The 20,269-nt window shown below is 38.3% G+C and overlaps 1 protein-coding gene across 1 annotated transcript; it reads right to left on the minus strand.

Moving 5' to 3' along the window:
* Positions 1-3,301: 3,301 nt before the first annotated feature.
* Positions 3,302-19,790, minus strand: mop (tyrosine-protein phosphatase non-receptor type protein myopic). Its single transcript, XM_023159355.2, has 14 exons — positions 19,446-19,790; positions 19,183-19,385; positions 18,948-19,125; positions 18,701-18,845; positions 16,191-16,462; positions 15,656-16,006; positions 15,413-15,574; positions 15,118-15,352; positions 13,141-13,343; positions 10,647-13,088; positions 7,520-7,648; positions 7,282-7,466; positions 5,094-5,401; positions 3,302-3,828 (listed from the first exon to the last, which is right to left on the minus strand). The coding sequence occupies exons 1-14, from the start codon at positions 19,530-19,532 to the stop codon at positions 3,698-3,700; spliced, it is 5,031 nt and encodes a 1,676-aa protein (XP_023015123.2). The 5' UTR covers positions 19,533-19,790; the 3' UTR covers positions 3,302-3,697.
* Positions 19,791-20,269: the final 479 nt, after the last annotated feature.

Raw genomic sequence — 20,269 nt, forward strand, 5'->3', positions numbered from 1 at the left:
ACAATTGCCCGACAACTTTTCTTGATATTTCCCTATACCTATCTGTTACCGTTTTCGAAATAAAAATTAATTTCAATTTTTTTCTTCGAAAATCATGACTTCTAAAAATGCCGATATCTTTTAGTTAAGAAGTACTATGATATCGAAATTTGGTTTGGAGTTAGGTGATACTTGGACACTTCCCACACGTCAGCCTAATCTCCGTTACTTCAATACAGGGTGGTAAAAAAATACAGTCAATTGATTATTTTAAATGGAACACCCTGTATATTATTGAAAATTCGGAAAGCTGCTGAAATTTGCTTTCTTTCTATGTATATCATACCTATACCTAACTAGTCAAGTTTCGGACTTATGAACATTTATTTGTGAAAATGTCCCTTCAGAATGGTATTTCCATTCGGTATTTGGTAAGCAGGCCATGATTACTATTTGACAGTAGCGTTGTGACATTCTCCTAATAATATCGACATTTTCGTTACTTCAGAAGTTGCAAATACCTTCAAAACGATGGAACAAAACTATTCAAACGAAGTTCTTATGAATTTGTTTATTATTTTTGGACAGTGTGACAAAATTATCAGCAGAACATGTAGAAAGTTCAATGAAATGTATCCGAATCTACCGCCAATGAACCTCAAGAAATTTATACGAATTCAGAACAATTTCAATGCATTTGGATCAACTTTAAAAGCACCAAGAAACTTGCCTCGACCCGTAAATTTCGAAGACAACCAGATTAATGTCTTAGCATATTTTCACGCATTTCCCGAGTCATCGATAAGAAGTGCTGAAGAAGATTTGGGTATAAAATATTCATCGGTTCAAAGAATCTTGCGAAGACATAAAATGCATGATTATAAATTTACCAAAATTCAAGCAATGAAGCCTCAAGATCCTCAACAGAGAGTAGAATTTTGTGAAATGTTGTTGACACGCATTCAAGAAGATCCACTTTTTTTAAATAAAATTATTTGGACTGATGAATCGAAATTTTCGAGAGAAGGGATTTTCAATAAAAAAAATCGTCATTATTGGTCCAATGAAAATCCTCACGTCACAAAAGAAGCCGGATTTCAAGAAAAATTTAGTTTTAATGTCTTCTGCATGTTGATGGACAACAAATTGAGGTACGTGATATACGAGGAGTCATTAACATCCAGAAGCTACCTGAATATTTTGGAGAATACTGTAGACAGTTTCGTGGATAATCTGCCACTCGAAGATTATCGAAACTGTTGGTACCAACTAGACGGAGCTCCTGCACATTGCACAAGAGAAGTGAGCGCAGAACTGGATAGACTATTTGACGATCGGTGGATGAGGCGCTTGGGACCATGGAATTGGCCAGCGAGATCACCCGATCTTAATCCATTAGATTTTTATTTGTGGGGAATGTTTAAAGAAAAAGTTTACAAAATACCCGTGCGTTCGAGAGATGAATTGTTAGAAAGGATTGCCCAAACATTTGAAGATTTGGATCCCAATGAAATCAGATCTGCCACCACGAAAGCAGTCAACACCCGCATTTTAAAGTGCTTGGAAGTGAACGGCCAGCGATTCGAACATATTTTGAAATATTCCACATGATTGTTTTACTTTTTTATAATTATTCATATCAATATTTCTAATTTCAAGTTTCCTGGTGCTTTTTTAAAGTTTATCCAAACATATTGAAATTGTTCTGAATTCGTATAAATTTCTTGAGGTTCATTGGCGGTAGATTCGGATACATTTCATTGAACTTTCTACATGTTCTGCTGATAATTTTGTCACACTGTCCAAAAATAATAAACAAACTCATAAGAACTTCGTTTGAATAGTTTTGTTCCATCGTTTTGAAGGTATTTGCAACTTCTGAAGTGACGAAAATGTCGATATTATTAGGAGAATGTCACAACGCTACTGTCAAATAGTAATCATGGCCTGCTTACCAAATACCGAATGGAAATACCATTTTGAAGGGACATTTTCACAAATAAATGTTCATAAGTCCGAAACTTGACTAGTTAGGTATAGGTATGATATACATAGAAAGAAAGCAAATTTCAGCAGCTTTCCGAATTTTCAATAATATACAGGGTGTTCCATTTAAAATAATCAAATTTCAGCAACTTTTTCAAGCAAACGAAAAAACTGTATTTTTTTTACCACCCTGTATTGAAGTAACGGAGATTAGGCTGACGTGTGGGAAGTGTCCAAGTATCACCTAACTCCAAACCAAATTTCGATATCATAGTACTTCTTAACTAAAAGATATCGGCATTTTTAGAAGTCATGATTTTCGAAGAAAAAAATTGAAATTAATTTTTATTTCGAAAACGGTAACAGATAGGTACAGGGAAATATCAAGAAAAGTTGTCGGGCAATTGTTGGAGATTCCAAAAATAATATTATATACAGAGTGTTCCATTTGAAAAATCAAAGTTGCTACTGCTTTCTAATAGAAGCGGCAACACCGCATTGTCGAAAATATTTTAGTTGGCTAGAGAATGTCCGAATATGCCCTCCATTAAATTTTCAAAGTGATTCGTTGTCTGGTTCACCAGAAACGTCTAATGTGCCATCCACCGTGAATCAGCCTGTATACACACATACATACATACATACACATATACACATACATATGGTCAGTTTGTTTTTCGATTTAAAGATATATTTATATAATAACGCAACACTATTTGAGGTTAATAACTATATATGTATAGACACAGAAATATTATCAATACACTATTTTATGTATCTCTGTACGTGGCAAACTGGTAATGTAGTCATTTAATCGTTTTTTAAATTCATTTTGGTTTTTTGAGCTTTTTATTTGATTGGGTAGCGAATTAAAAAATTTGAGGCTGAGGTAGCTGTAGCTTTTTTGTCCTACAACTTTGTTCATAAACGGCATTTTGAAGTTAAGTTGTTTTGTTCGAGTGTTGTATTCGTGTTCTATCCTGGGGTGTTTTTGTTTCGATTTGAAGCATTTTATATTAGTGATCAGAAAGAAGAGCTGCACGGGATCAAATATATTTGTTTCGTGATAAAGAACATCTGTTGGGTAATTCCTCTTTTTTTTGTAAATTATTTTAAGGATTCTTTTTTGTGTTATTATCAGTTTATTCATAGTAGTCTTTCCAGCTGATCCCCATGCCAGTATCCCGTAAGTTATATGCGTTTGGATGAGAGCGAAATATAACGTTTTGAGTGTTTTGTTGTCTAATATGTCTCTTAGGACCTTAAAACGGTGCATTGGAAATTGGAGTTTTTTGTTGCATAGATTATGTGGGATTTGAAATAAAACATTTGCCAATTGATTCTAAAGAAATTATAATTTCAGTCGTATCTCAAGAGCTGTACTTCACACAGCCAACTTGAAACTTATAGTAGGTACTTTATAATTTCCAAATCTGTTAAAAACTCAACTTTACAACTAAACTTTAAAATTTCCAAATCTGTTAAAAACTCAACTTTACAACTCAACTTTATAATTTCCAAATATGTTTAAAACTCAACTTTATAATTTCCAAATATGTTTAAAACTCAACTTTATAATTTCCAAATCTGTTTAAAACTCAAAAATATTGAACATTTAAAAGTAAGGTAACAAATATAATATAATTACCATTATCACCAATAGCTGATAATTATAAGATCTGAATAAATTATTATGTAAGAATATAAAATGTTAAGGAATGAAAACGGGGTTTTATTTCTTACTTGCCCAAAAAGGATCAAGAGAACTCAGAGGGTCAATGTTACTTTCTACAACTTCGGTTGTTGGTTTGGTTTCTTCTTTTACTTTAGGCACTACCTCGTTCATTTTCTTCTTCAATTTATCTGCAACAAAATTAGCGATTTCGAAAAAAAATGGACCTTTTATAATATAAGAGTAGTTTTCGTGAACTCGTAAACATTCACTCGACGACCAAATAGAATTGAAGAATCACCCATCATTAAATTTGTTTCCTAATGTTGAAATTGGTGATTAGTTGAATATTGTGAGTTGAGTTGACGGCAAAACGTCCAGCTTTGAAAAATACGCAATGGATGAACACCCAAAAAAGCAACACATACTAATGAACAAATTCAAACATACATGACTTCAATTATTGTTAAAAGTATCTACCACAAGCCTAGTTATTGTTAAAAAATCCTGTTGTGTCATCTGTCAATCATCTGTTATGTCAATGTCATCTGTCAGTCACCTGTTTATTTATCATCTGGTATGTCATCTGTCTATCCAACATCTGTTATGTCATCTGTCTATCTATCACCTGTTATGTCATCTGTTCTGTCTATCATCTGTTGTCATCTGTCAGTCATCTGTTCTGTCATCTGCAGCCTACAGACTACGTCCAACTGACACTTCGTCCAACTGACCCAGAAAATAGCTTAGATTCAGTTATCTCTGGTTGTGAAAGTACTCTTTAATTCTAATAAAGTATGTCAAAGAGAAAAAATAATCAAGTCAAATATACAATGTGACCCATTTTTAATGGAAACACCCCCCTAAAATTTGAAGTTGTAAACCGATTTTAATAATTTTTTTTTTAAATGTCAAGTACTAAAAAGTCTACCTTGGGACAAAATTTTAAATGTTTTTGAAAGTTTCAGGGCATACTACGATATTTTTTCTTAGTCGAAAGTCGGGATTTTTTATTAGTGATTTTTTTATTGAAAAAATCACTACGCCACTGGATTCAGAGTGCCTCTAAACAGGTGTGACCAAAATTTCATGAAAAAATATTCATTATTAATAAAGTTATGACAACTCAAAAATTCGAAAACTCACACAGCTAACAGTCACAATATATCATTTTTTTATGATTTCAACAATAAAGTGCCGCTAGATGAAAAAAAAAATTGCGTAAATATTTTTAATGAAAATAACGGAATTACATTCACACAATCCAACTAACAATGAGGCAACTTACAACTTCAAATTTTAGGGGGGTGTTTCCATTAAAAATGGGTCACACTGTATATGAAGACTTCTTATGAAGATTCCTTCTAATGTCCAGTTTACAACAATTCGAAAAATGTCAAACAAAACTATTTTTAAAAGTATGCCTAGTCATTTTCAAAAATGTTTGTTGACTCACCTTGAGAAACAACCCACTTCATGTACCCCAAAAAGCTCTCGTAGGCAAACTTCAGATGTTCTCTGTCCCTCAAAATATTCTTTCGGCAGCTGTTCAATTTCACGGTTAAGGCAGCTAGATCGGGAACTGTATTGGCGTTATTGGTCACGTCGAATATGGCGGCAGTGAGCAAGCACAGCAATCCGCTTTTGCCAATACCCGGCGAGCAATGGACCACCACGGGGTGAGTGTTGCATCTTTGTTGTTGGCAGGTATTTATCAGTTCCAAAGTGTACTCGATGAACGGGTCCGGCTTTGTTGGAAACAAGCTGTGAACGAAATGTTTGGCAAATAATTCATCATAAAATTTCATCAAAGTTGTGAAAAATACTTATTTGAACACTAGTTCATAACCTACATCACCATCAAGATGAATAAACCTCTAGAGAAGCCAGCCACTCGTGCTGGCGAAACGTTGGGATACAGTTCCAAACCACGACGGCCTTCAATCTTGAATGAAGATTGTAACACTGAAAATCTTGGCCGCGCAAGCCTTAACCAATTTATCAAATGGTATTTATTTCAATCTTGGCAGAGTTTAGCTTACGCTATTCTACCACTCAACCACAAACCTTTAGTTTTTGTATCCACCATTATTTCAGATAATAATAATAAATCTTTGTTTTTCGGTTAAAAAGCATAAATTTATGAATACATTTCAGCAGTAAATGACACAAACGTCATAATTAATATAGAAATGAATTTAAATGATATGAACAAAAAAAAAAAAAAAAAAAAAAAAAAAAAAGGAAGTAACTTTATACATGGATGTATAGATCATGCAAAGAAGTAATTTTCTTTCAGACACAATCTGAAAGAAAGTCCTCCTGAAACATTTAATTTCATATTAACATTGAATTACACGACAGAAAAAAATTATTTTGAAACAAATACCTCTTTATAAACACTGAATTATACAGAAGATACTTTTCTCTACTCAGTTTGTATTTCAAACATTCCTTGTAGAATAAAAATCAGATATCATTCACATGAGTTCTACTTTCAATGAATGGTAACAAATTGCACTTACATAGAACACTGCCATCCTCACTGGTATACACCGATGTTTCACCTTAAGACACTTGCCCTAAGGCTCTTCAGTACCAAATTGGATAACATTATAGAAAATACACACAGTTCATTCATGAATTACAATTTTTAATGTCACGGAATAAGTTTGATCGGCTTATGTCATCGATGACATCGTAATGACATTCGTTCACCTATTTGATTTAATCCCAGCCAAGAGGAATCTTATTTGAATTGAAGGGGTTGTATTCTTTAGGAGTGATTAATTTTTGGGAAAGAAAGTTATTGGCTTTCTACTACTCCATCTTGATACAAAAAAGAAGGAAGAGGGAGTCTTCCAAAGAAAGGGAGGAAGTAACTATACATGGATGTGTATAGGAGGACTTTCTTTCAGTTTGTGTCTGAAAGTTACTTCTTTGCATGATCTACACATCCATGTATAGAGTTACTTCCTTCCTTTCTTTGGAAGACTCCCTCATCCTTCTTTTTTTTGTATCAAGATGGAGTAGTAGAAAGCCAAAAACTTTCTTTCCCAAAAATATTTTATTTCTTTTATATTATTAACTTGTGACTGTGTTCATATCATTTAAATTCATTTCTATATTAATTATGACACAAAAAGAACATAATTAGAAAAAGGTTCAAAGTGTCATAATATGGATGACAACTGTCAGTTGAGAAACAACAACATAAATATAACATTTGAATTGTCAACAAGAAAACATCTTTACAAAATATAGTATTATGTCACAAATTCACTAATACTGTAACAGATCTTCTCAATGAGAAATGCTTTAAGTCTGGATTTAAAAATATTAATATTTGGAGATGTTTGGATAGAGACATCGAGGTGATTAAAAACTTCGTCTTTGAAGATGATCACTTGGTGATCGAAACACATGTCGAGGTGTTAAAAATAACGTTTTGGTGTTGGGAAAAAACTCCAGGAGAAGAATTAATGAAAACGGTAAAGATACAGTACTAGGTAGGAGAGGCAGAGACTTGATCAAATTCCATTCTAAAACAACTAGGAAAAGTTGTAAAACACATGAAATTTGCAACTTCAACAAGGCTCACTCAGGCTCTCCCTGCTCTCAGACAATAATCTAAAGTATCTCACCTTCCCGGCCAAGAAGTAAACTGCAAATGCATAACGACTCGCGAATCCCGTTTCTCAGGAACGTTAACGGAAATCAGCCTCTCCGTCCAATGAGATTTCACTATGATGCTTTGCAAAGATATAACCATATTCAATACGTTCAAGCTTTGGCCTTTCTCGTTGGGCCAATACACTTCATCGGCGATCTGAAAGAGTGGAATTTTAGTCAAGAAGATACGTTGAATGGAAATGGCCTTACCTCCATGTCGTTTGACAAGCAAAATATCAATTCAACTTGCTGCTCTCGTATCATCGTCCAAAAATCGCCGATAGTTGAAGATAATGGGGACTGCGTTACGATGAAAGGTGGGGCGTAGGGAGAGACGTCCTGTAAGGGAATGTTTTGTTAAGAGCGAGTGTTTCGAACTGATGATAGAATTTTTCATGATACAGTGAACCCTTCAGAAGTAAAGAGTATACAGGCTGATTCACAGTGGATGGCACATTAGACGTTTCTGGTGAACCAGACAACGGATCACTTTGAAAATTCAATGGAAGGCATATTCGGACATTCTCTAGCCAACTAAAATATTTTCGACAATGCGGTGTTGCCGCTTCTATTAGAAAGCAGTAGCAACTTTGATTTTTCAAATGGAATACTCTGTATATAATATTATTTTTGGAATCTCCAACAATTGCCCGACAACTTTTCTTGATATTTCCCTATACCTATCTGTTACCGTTTTCGAAATAAAAATTAATTTCAATTTTTTTCTTCGAAAATCATGACTTCTAAAAATGCCGATATATTTTAGTTAAAAAGTTCTATGATATAGAAATTTGGTTTGGAGTTAGGTGATACTTAGACACTTCCCACACGTCAGCCTAATCTCCGTTACTTCAATACAGGGTGGTAAAAAAATACAGTTTTTTCGTTTGCTTGAAAAAGTTGCTGTTCTTTCTATGTATATCATACCTATACCTAACTAGTCAAGTTTCGGACTTATGAACATTTATTTGTGAAAATATCCCTTCAGAATGGTATTTCCATTCGGTATTTGGTAAGCAGGCCATGATTACTATTTGACAGTAGCGTTGTGACATTCTCCTAATAATATCGACATTTTCGTCTCTTCAGAAGTTGCAAATACCTTCAAAACGATGGAACAAAACTATTCAAACGAAGTTCTTATGAATTTGTTTATTATTTTTGGACAGTGTGACAAAATTATCAGCAGAACATGTAGAAAGTTCAATGAAATGTATCTGAATCTACCACCAATGAACCTCAAGAAATTTATACGAATTCAGAACAATTTCAATATGTTTGGATGAACTTTAAAAAAGCACCAAGAAACTTGAAATTGGAAATATTGATATGAATAATTATAAAAAAGTAAAACAATCATGTGGAATATTTCAAAATATGTTCGAATCGCTGGCCGTTCACTTCCAAGCACTTTAAAATGCGGGTGTTGACTGCTTTCGTAGTGGCAGATCTGATTTCATGGCAGATCTGATTGCCCAAATGTTTGGGCAATCCTTTCTAACAATTCATCTCTCGAACGCACGGGTATTTTGTAAACTTTTTCTTTAAACATTCCCCACAAATAAAAATCTAATGGATTAAGATCGGGTGATCTCGCTGGCCAATTCCATGGTCCCAAGCGCCTCATCCACCGATCGTCAAATAGTCTATCCAGTTCTGTGCTCACTTCTCTTGTGCAATGTGCAGGAGCTCCGTCTAGTTGGTACCAACAGTTTCGATAATCTTCGAGTGGCAGATTATCCACGAAACTGTCTACAGTATTCTCCAAAATATTCAGGTAGCTTCTGGATGTTAATGACTCCTCGTATATCACGTACCTCAATTTGTTGTCCATCAACATGCAGAAGACATTAAAACTAAATTTTTCTTGAAATCCGGCTTCTTTTGTGACGTGAGGATTTTCACTGGACCAATAATGACGATTTTTTCTATTGAAAATCCCTTCTCTCGAAAATTTCGATTCATCAGTCCAAATAATTTTATTTAAAAAAAGTGGATCTTCTTGAATGCGTGTCAACAACATTTCACAAAATTCTACTCTCTGTTGAGGATCTTGAGGCTTCATTGCTTGAATTTTGGTGAATTTATAATCATGCATTTTATGTCTTCGCAAGATTCTTTAAACCGATGAATATTTTATACCCAAATCTTCTTCAGCACTTCTTATCGATGACTCGGGAAATGCGTGAAAATATGCTAAGACATTAATCTGGTTGTCTTCGAAAGTTACGGGTCGAGGCAAGTTTCTTGGTGCTTTTAAAGTTGATCCAAATGCATTGAAATTGTTCTGAATTCGTATAAATTTCTTGAGGTTCATTGGCGGTAGATTCGGATACATTGCATTGAACTTTCTACATGTTCTGCTGATAATTTTGTCACACTGTCCAAAAATAATAAACAAATTCATAAGAACTTCGTTTGAATAGTTTTGTTCCATCGTTTTGAAGGTATTTGCAACTTCTGAAGTGACGAAAATGTCGATATTATTAGGAGAATGTCACAACGCTACTGTCAAATAGTAATCATGGCCTGCTTACCAAATACCGAATGGAAATACCATTCTGAAGGGATATTTTCACAAATAAATGTTCATAAGTCCGAAACTTGACTAGTTAGGTATAGGTATGATATACATAGAAAGAAAGCAAATTTCAGCAGCTTTCCGAATTTTCAATAATATACAGGGTGTTCCATTTAAAATAATCAAATTTCAGCAACTTTTTCAAGCAAACGAAAAAACTGTATTTTTTTACCACCCTGTATTGAAGTAACGGAGATTAGGCTGACGTGTGGGAAGTGTCTAAGTATCACCTAACTCCAAACCAAATTTCTATATCATAGTACTTCTTAACTAAAATATATCGGCATTTTTAGAAGTCATGATTTTCGAAGAAAAAAATTGAAATTACTTTTTATTTCGAAAACGGTAACAGATAGGTATAGGGAAATATCAAGAAAAGTTGTCGGGCAATTGTTGGAGATTCCAAAAATAATATTATATACAGAGTGTTCCATTTGAAAAATCAAAGTTGTTACTGCTTTCTAATAGAAGCGGCAACACCGCATTGTCGAAAATATTTTAGTTGGCTAGAGAATATCCGAATATGCCCTCCATTAAATTTTCAAAGTGATCCGTTGTCTGGTTCACCAGAAACGTCTAATGTGCCATCCACCGTGAATCAGCCTGTATTTGGAGGTGTTTGGTAGTCACTTGTACAAAACTAATTAAATGAATGACGCCTGAAGATCTCAAATCGAAATGTTTTTCTGAATAAGTTATAAATTCTATGCAGAGCCTGAAAAACGAGTTAAACTAATATTGCCAAATTTTCCTCACCTTCACAAACGAAGCATTAATATAATCGTCCTTGGCCCCGCACAACTCCACTCGAGAATAGTCATATGGCAATATATCAGGGAACCGATTCTTCATCGGATAACACCTCGCGACCGAAACAATCCTCTTCTGCGAATCGCTGTCCTGCTTGTCCTGAATCTCTTTCCACTTGACATCCAAACTGGTCGGACCGCTCAGCGTCTTGTTGGTCAACGTCTCAACAAATTTCTCGTATCGCTCGACCTCCTGGTGGAACAAGGCCTTAACATCAGCGTTGTTCAAAGACTTGCTCGGCAAAACTTTGAATGCCGGGCGTTTCACTTCTTGCACCAAAGGAGGGATTTCTTCCTTGGAAACAGGAGCCTTGATGGAACCTTCACTTTTTATTTCTGCGGGTTTGGCCGGGAGAACATTTTGCTGCGGTACCAAAGGAGCTTGACTTATGGTGAAGTCCAAACCGCTCAGCAGATCTATGTTGGATTCTTTGGTAGCGACAGGAAGTTGCTGAGTGGGTACTTGATAGGTTTGCTGAGTGGGTACCTGAGGGGTTTGCTGAGTGGGTACCTGATAGGTTTGCTGACTGGGTACCTGAGGGGTTTGCTGAGTGGGTACCTGATAGGTTTGCTGAGTGGGTACCTGATAGGTTTGCTGAGTGGGTACCTGAGGGGTTTGCTGAGTGGGTACTTGATAGGTTTGCTGACTGGGTACCTGAGGGGTTTGCTGAGTGGGTACCTGAGGGGTTTGCTGAGCTGGTTGAGGGGTGTAACTAGGAGAGGCGTAGGATTCTCCATAGTAGCTTCCATATGCGCCACTAGAAGTACTGCTGTTCTGTGAAGCAGCAGTTTGGTAGCATTGCTGGCTGTAACCTTCGCCAGAATAAACTTGCGGCGCGACGTTCTGGTAACCCTGTACAGTACCCCAAGTTCCAACAGGCAACCCTTGAGAGGTACTACTATTCCACTGGCTCGAGTAGTACCCAGAAACGCCGGGGTTCTGGCACTGATACTTCACCGAATTGGCCTGCTCGGTACCTGAAGCGTTATAAACATTCGAGGTGGCACCTACAGCCGGAGGGACATAACCGCCCAAGATGGCACCGCCACCCAAAATAGTACTACCACCCGAGATGGGTCCACCACCCGATATGGTACCACCGCCCGAAATGGTACTACCAGTCGATATAGCACCAACACCCGAAATGGTACCGCCGTCGCCTGAAATGGTACCACTGCTAGCTGCTGTGGCACCACCGCCCAACGCAGTACCACTTCCAGATGCCTCACTAGCACCATAGTAGTACCCGGTATTTGTCGACAGGTAAGTAGCCTCACCAGCGTTGGTACTAGCCATGTTGGGCACCGGCGACGTATACGTCGAAGGATAGCTGTACTTCACCTGATCCGATGGTACCGAAGATGCGTACTCCATTGGATGGTACTGCATATTGCCGGCACCGAGAGCGTCGGTTCCGCTGGGCTGGTACGACTGTCCGGGTGCATAACCTTGAGGGTAATATGTGTCAATATTGTATTGTTGAGTAGATGGGCCGCCCCGAGAATAACCCGCCACTGAAAACGCGGGGTAGTGGTAGTTTCCGCCGTAGTAAGCCTCCGAGACCGGCGTACCACTCAAGCTCGAGTCTGGGTACTGCATGTTGGTGCTCGTGTTACTGAGCGACGTTTGAGTCGCCAAACGGCGATACGAGTCGGTGGTACCGGTATACGCCTTCGCAGGGTTGTAAGGAGAAATCGGCTCAGCTTGCGTTATTGTAGTCTGCGTGAGGGGGTACGTGTTTGGCGTGTAGTTCTGTGGCACAAAAGAGCTGTAGTTCGCGTGATACGCGTCTTGCTTGGTATCGGTCGATAACCCTCTCATCCTCTTTGCTAGTTCCATATCGACGCCGCCGCCGTAGGAATACGCGGCGCCAGCCGTCGGAACCTGCGCGTATCCGTACTGCCCTGGTTCATTGACGCCAGTCATTGGCAAGTCAGACACTTCTGATCCGAGAGGAGTGGGGCGCACCCCTTGCGGCAGATAGTTTCCCGGCGGGTAGTTCCCCACCGCCGGATTCTTCTTCCTCGATTCCAAATAGTCCTTCAGCTTCGGCGCGGCGGGTGAAGCTTCCGTAGAGGGCTTGGGAACTTCATTCTTCGAGAGCATCTGCTCGCGCTCCTCCTGCTGCACTTTGCAGGCGCTCTTTATCCGCTGCAGTAGTTTCGAGACGTTCGTCTCGAGCTTCGTGTAAAACTCGATGCCCTTGTTCACTTTCGCCACGAGATCTTCATAGGCGTCACACGAGGCTACCAAGGCGTTGATGGTGGAGGACCGCTTCTGGAGAATGTCCTGGATGAACCTTCTGGTGTTCACCGCTCGAGCGTATGTATCGACTAGAGCTTTCCTAATATTATCCTGAGCAGCGGCGTTTTGTTCAATCAACTCGGTCTGTAAAAAAAAAGTTTCAACGAAATCGGCAAATCGTGATGGTAGTTTTTACCAGGTGTTGATGTTTCTGCAGTTCTTGTTGGAAGAGCTGGTCGCGAGAGACATTCGGCTGTTTTGTTACTAGGGCGTTTGTGATATCGTCTTGATGGACAGACTCTCTAAGTTGAGCCCAAAGCATTGCCCGTTGGTTTCGCATTTCTTCGGTTTTGGCGACGAGGGTTTCGAGGTCTTTCAAAACTTTTTCGTCGATATTTGCTGGAAAGCAAGATATCCAACAATGAGGATGAAAATTTCAATCAGTGGACTGGAAATTTGACAAACTGGTCAAATGCAGAATGTCAACAAAATACAGTTACAAATGCCCTACTCTTCAATTCAATAACAACTGCATTCCTGGAATAAGGACTAAACAAATAAACAGTAGATGAACAAGGCGGGAACGAGCCCAAAATCCTATGTATTTTCTTATGGAGCTGAACTTTTTGCAATTTTTGGTTCAAACAGAAGTGGGGGAAACGTGTGACGTCATCGATGCAGGATGGAATGAGTATCGTAGCTATTCAAGCATGGAACTCGGCCCCCTCAGTACTCCGCCTCACCTATCGGCCCCCTTGGTACTCCGCACTTCGGCCTCCTTGAGACTCCGCCCCTCCGTTCCTAATTTAAAAAAGTCTATAGTCATGAGAATCGAACCCACGACGTCCGCGTGGTATACATTGTCCTTAGCCTCTACACCAACGTAAGATATTGAAAGTAACTGCGAAGTTGGGTATTTAAAGAGTTAGTTTTGTCTGGACCGAATTTGACTCATTTTATATACTTGACCGCAGTATAGACCGTAGAATGTTAGGGAAATTGTAATCGTCATTATCATGTTGAAGATAGGAAAATATACTTAGATTTGGGAAAGAATTAATATTTCATGTAAAGATGTGTAAGAGTGAGAGACGCGTGTGACGTAATCGAGGCAAAGATAGATGGAGATGGTATCGAGGTTATACCATCAACCATCTTCCTAATAGATTAAAACTAACTGAGAAAATTGGAGTTTTCAAAAAGAGAACTAAAAAAACTTCTCATAGAGTTAGAGCTCTATGATTTGAACGCATATCTCATTGGAACATTCATTTAAATATATTTATAACAAAAAATCTGTACCTTCTTGTTTGACGCCATTTCATTCTATGTTACCGACCTTTTGCAATAAAAGTTTGTAATCTACTCTAAAATGAAGCTGTTTATTATTATTATACGCTGTCAATGCCAGCATGTCAGGTTCGGCGTTGCCGGTTGTGAAATAAATCGTTGTTTATGGGGCAATGTACCGTTGCCGGTTTCAAAATTCAACGTGAACGACTCGATAAAAATGAATGGTAATGACTAGGAGGGCTCTTACGTTTTTCGTGCGTTTTCAACAGTTTCTCGCGTTTTTTGGACCGTTTTGCGTGCGACCGTTTTTTCGTGCGTTTTCGACCGTTTTTCGTGCTTCCGTAACCGTTTTTTGTGATTTTTTAACCGTTTTGCGTGCGTTTATTCGTTATCGTTTCGTTGTCATTGACGTAGCCGTTTTCATGTTTGAATAATTGTACACCATTAGTCAGTTACATTCGATATGAGATTGGAAGGAAAACGATGTTCCGTACGTCGTTGGTGTAGAGGCTAAGGTCAATGTCTACCACGCGGACGTCGTGGGTCGATTCTCATGACTATAGACTTTTTTTAATTAGGAACACGTGACAAAGGGGCCTGAGGGGCAGAGTCTCAAGGGGGCCGATAGGTGAGGCGGAGTACTAAGGGGGCCGAGTTCCATGCTTGAATCGCTACGATACTCATTCTATCCTGCGTCGATGACGTCACACGTTTCCCCCACTTTGCAAAAAGTTTAGCTCCATAAGAAAATACATGGGATTTTGGGCTCGTTCCCGCCTTGTTCATCTACTATAAACATATAATTTTGTAGCGTTTATTAATATTAACTCATATATCCCTTTCCTCATCGAAACCCTCCAAAATGTCTTTCAGTACTCACGATTCGGCATTTCTACTGTCGGTAACTGTTGCTGCAGCTGCTTCAACGGCATCTGCATTATTTTCAAGTTGGCGACATGTGCAGTCATGGCTCTGTGCAAGGTCTGATTCGAATCATTTGCTTTCGTATGCGCTTCTCGATACTTAGCAGCCTCCCTAGCTAAATCCGTAGCAATGATGCTCGGCGGTCTTTTACCCATGATCTCTTGATAACCCTTTTCCGCCTCCTCTTCCTCCTGAAAATAAAGAAAATGTGAATGACAGTAGGTTCTCCTGATGATCTTGACACGGATTACTTTTAGTAAAGCGTCAATTTCGTTCAAGTTCGATTCCACTTCTTGGTATATGTTCGACAGTTTTCCCATAATGCTGACGAGGTCTTGAGTTGCTGTTGGACGGACAGAAAGCGCTGCAGCTCTGTCGATGAGGTCTTGCGGGATGCCTGTAGCTTGGTGCATCTGAAAGATTATTATTCCAATATTGTGAAATACTATATTCAGTGATATGCTGTAAAATAGAATTAATTCAAATAATCTCACCTTTGTTAACAAATCCAATTGCATAGACGACATAAACTCCGCAAGGGCTTGATCTTTGGTCTCGATCAGTTCGCCAATTTGTCTCAGCATCTGAGCCTTCTTCTCGCTGTACAACGAAGCACCTTCGTGTGCTTCCATCGGGACAAGCCTGGCGAAAATGTCGGGGCCAGATATTTCCGGGTCTTTGACGTCGAAAGGAATGCCCTTGACCAGGGAAGCCCCCTTTACCTCTTGCAGATGATCTTTGTCGGGAACCGACTCATGGTAGATGAATTCGTTTTCGTTTTTAGCGGCTTTTCTCTTGCCTTCAACAACGTCCTGGGTGAAGGCTAGACCTTCGTTGATTTCTTGCTGAGATTTCCCAAAAAATTTCAAAGTAGATTTCAATCATTTGCCAACAAACTTTCGAAACCAAAGTTGAGAATGAAATGGAAATTAAAATATATTTTCTTATTAGTCATTGGGCTATGCTTGAAGAGAGGCAGTAAAGAAATCTAAAGAAATGTAGTACAGATGACACTTTGCTGTTTCTCACCTTTTGGTTTTTCAATGAATTTGCCCATTTCTTGGCTTCCTCCAACTGTTCACATGCAGCTTGATAAAACGCAACTCGCTCGCCCATCTTCTGCTGCTCCTCCGCTTGCTGGCCTTGAAAGAGTAAGGCCACGCACTTGTAGTACGCTATTTTGAATTGCAGAAACTTGACCCACTCCTTGCACATTTTATCTCTGAACAAGTCGTCGCTTGCTGATTCCAAGATGCTCAGGGACTGGCGGTAGTAATTGTGGACTTGAACTGCCACTTTTGCTGCATGGATTTATTATAATAATAATTACATTTTTCAATCATAATATTCTTTTTTGTTTCCTGGATTAATAGGATTATATAAGGATTATAATAAGGATTAATAAAAATTATACATATTCTCTCAGATTAGAATGAAATTTTGAGAAATTTGGGTTTGACAGAATTAACAATAATATGTATATTTGTATATATGTATATGTATGTATATATGTATATGTATATCAACTACTGATATTTTATTACTTGAACGTTTAACAATTCTGTGACATGCAACACATAAGTGTGTTACTTACTATATCAACAAGCACCGAACATACAAGTGATTGTTTTTGAAATTTAAGGTATAATATATCTCTCTCAACCCCTCTTCTTATTCTTGCTCTGAATTTGTATTTTTTTATGCTTTCTCTCTCACTCACTCACTTTCCCTCACTCTTTCTCTGTCTCCACCTCTGACTCTCACTATTACTTTCTCTCTGATTTTCACTCTCTCCCTCCACCTTTTATTGTATCTCTCTCTCTTTCTATCTTTCCCTGTCTCTCTCTATCCCTGTCACTCTCTCCCTATCTCTCCCTGTCTCTCTCTCCCTGTCCCCCTCTCTCTGATTATCTCTATGTCTCTCTGATTACCGATCTGTCTCTCTCTCTGATTATATCTCTATCTCTCCCTGTCTCTCTGATTATCTCTCTGTCTCTCTCTGATTATCTCTCTGTCTCTCTCTCTGATTATCTATATGTCTCTCTCCTGATTATCTCTCGGTCTCTTCCTGTCTCTCTGATTATCTCTCTGTCTCTCTCTCTAATCATCTCTCTCTCTCTCTGATTATCCCTCTGTCTCTCTGATTATCTCTGTTTCTCTCTCCCTCTCTGATTATCTCTTGGTCTCTCCCTGTCTCTCTGATTATCTCTCTCTCCCTCTCTGATTATCTCCCTGTCTCTCTCTCTGATTATATCTGTCTCTCTGATTATCAATATGTCTCTCTCTGTTTAAAAAATCTGTTTAAAATCTGTTTTTCCGTTAATCAGCTGCCGCCCCCATACAAACGACAACTCTCAGAAGTTGAGAAACTTGTGCGAGCTAAGGACTAACGAGGTCTTACCTTTTAACGTGTGATTCCTAACACGGTTGCAGAATCATTCCAGCTTCAACCAGATAAATTCTCTAGAGAAAAATATCTGGTCGAGGCGGGAATCGAGCACACGACCTTCCGATCGTGAGTCGGACGCACTACCACCGCGGCCAATTCCACAACATTATAACTCTGATTATATCTCTCTCTCTCTGCCTGTCTCTCTGATTATCTCTATGTCTCTCTGTCTCTCTCTCTGATTATCTCTCTGTCTCTCTGATTATCTCTCTGTCTCCCTCTCTCTGAATATCTCTCTCTGATTATATCTCTGTCTCTCTCTGATTATCTCTGTCTGTCTCTCTGATTCTCACTCTCTCTCTATCTCTCTGATCCTCTTTCTTTCTCTTATTATCTCTCTCTGATTATCTCTCTCTCACTCTCTCTCTCACTCTCTCTCTCTCTCTCTCTCTCTCTGATTACATATCTCTCTCTCTCTCCCTCTCTGATTCTCAACCCCTCTCTATCTCTGATTTTATGCTGCCTCTCTACCTTTTTCTCTCTTTTTTTTTTCTATTCTGCCTCTATATTTTTCTCTGATTGCATAGTCTACCTCGACCTTTGTTGTTATATATATCATCTCTATCTCTCTGCCTTCCATGTTCATTTCTCTCTATAATATCTCCACCGATGACCGAGTTATCAGAGATAATAACCTCTGAAGAAGTTAGCCACTGGCACCAGCGAAACATCTGGAATAAATTCCAAAAACCCACGGCCTTCAAACCCGAAAATAGTGGCACTGAAAACTTGGGGTTGCGCTCAAAATTGTAGGTCCTCAACGCTGTTTTGTTGGATTTCCTGCTGTCTATCTCTGAACAATCATTTTCATGTTTCTTGACTCAATTTTTCAAACATTGTTAGGTTTGACCTATACCATATCACACTGAGTAGTGTTTTCCATATCGAAAAACACGTTAAGTTTCAAGTCATAACACAGCTGGACGTGAAAATATTATTGTAAATTCATTAAAATTTAAGGGGGTATATTTTTGAGAGACATGAGGTTTTACGAAAAAAATTTTTTCCCCAAAAACATTTTTATATTATCAAAACATACTTTTGGTTTTGTTGCAGACACGTTAAAACGTTTAAAAAATCGAAAACTCACCAATTATAGTTGCCTTCCGATTATCCAGCATACTCTTCTCCAAAATGCACTCTTGGGCCTGAGACAAACATACTTGCTGAAAAAAGTGCACCAACTGAACCAGAGAGATGTACGTTATGAACTGTTGGTATTTCTCCTTCACATTCTAGAAACATGAATTGATTAGGTATCATATACTATTAATCTTCAATAACTTTAGCAATTGACTTTGATTCAGTGAAATCTGTAGTATGCAACAATATGTTACCTGAAATGCCCATGCAGCACACTGAAAATGGGTGCATGCCATTTTCATTCCCTCAGAATTGGTTCTTAAATCTACACTGCCCAAGTGCGAATGCAGGGCACCGATATTGTACATTATCACCATCATTTCGAACCTTATATCAGACGATGAGTTACGAATATCAAACTGATTATCTTTCCTGTGGAATAAACAACGTTGAAAAATAAAAATCCGTTGTCTGGTGACATCTACTTACCACGAGAACTGAACAGCAGCCTCCTGATTCTCCTCCATGGGAAACCTAGACTTCAAGAAGTGTAGCTGACAATAGTACTTTTTCAGTAACTGAATCCCGTTGTAGTCCGTGGACGGGCGGACTGCTGCGGCTCGTAAGGATTCCAAATTGTTAATTTCCGTACTGTAAGACTCGGGATCTTCATTATAAAAGGTGGCAATGTACTACAACGAAAATGAAGTTAAATTTGAGGAATAGAATAGCGCGTCGACCTAAGTTTCTACCTGTTTCAATTGGGGGGCAAACTGAGTATTCTCGGTGGGCACTTTCAGATCAAAGGACAGCATAGGCAGTCTAGGAGCTGCCTCCATGGTTATTGAATGGTTTTTTACTTTGTCAACGGTCAGATGATCCGATTATATTTCTAGGTAATCAATATGTATGGGCATTCCACTGGTGCTTGTTTTGGTTATTTCATATCCTGTCTATATATTTGCTACAGCAAGCTGAATATATGAAGGTAGGTGTGGCAAACTACAATAATAAAATGAATAACAAACAATTTATCAATTTCAACACTTTCCAAAACATCAAAATGACATGATGACTAATAGTCGAATAATAAGTATTGCCAAAGATGCAGAAAATGGAAATCCCCCAGATTCAACTTTTTCTTCTTCTTCCCTTTTTTCTTTTTTTTATGGTCTTCGCTTTCCTTCGGCGCAGTAGACCAGTGTTTTATTGCATAACGGATGTTCGTAAGGGTTCGTAGTGTGTCTTGTAAACTACGTCTTTATGTTGTTGATAGACACTAAGTCAACGTGAACTAAAGTTCTGTTGCGTAATTGGAACTTTTGGCTGAGTATCTGCATTCTATCTGGTAGGTATTCGCCGGACAAAGAATATATACAAAAGTTGTGATATTAGGATTGAAACTTATAAATTGCAGCTACTCCACTTTGAATAATACAACCACTTAAAGGAAAAACTTTCGTAGAGAATTCAAGGCATTTTGTCAAATTACTAGAGGCAATCGAAGTCACAGAGCAACATCAGTTAATCCAGTTTCGACGTGGAAAGTCTTTACACTAACGTTTCTGTAAGAGAA

Source organism: Leptinotarsa decemlineata, unplaced genomic scaffold, assembly GCF_025532065.1.
Source record: "Leptinotarsa decemlineata unplaced genomic scaffold, Ldec_3_MD MMD2_tig00000232_RagTag_RagTag, whole genome shotgun sequence".
In the NCBI taxonomy this organism is placed as follows: domain Eukaryota; kingdom Metazoa; phylum Arthropoda; class Insecta; order Coleoptera; family Chrysomelidae; genus Leptinotarsa; species Leptinotarsa decemlineata.

What these genes read in the sequence shown, in the direction of transcription:
- mop (XM_023159355.2), bottom strand. Translation starts at nt 19,532, where the DNA reads ATGGAGGCAGCTCCTAGACTGCCTATGCTGTCCTTTGATCTGAAAGTG. An exon ending in TCGGAAGGCAACTATAATTG is followed by an intron (nt 16,463 to 18,700) that starts GTGAGTTTTCGA and finishes AAATCCATGCAG; the next exon opens with CAAAAGTGGCAGTTCAAGTC. An exon ending in AATTGGATTTGTTAACAAAG is followed by an intron (nt 15,575 to 15,655) that starts GTGAGATTATTT and finishes ATAATCTTTCAG; the next exon opens with ATGCACCAAGCTACAGGCAT.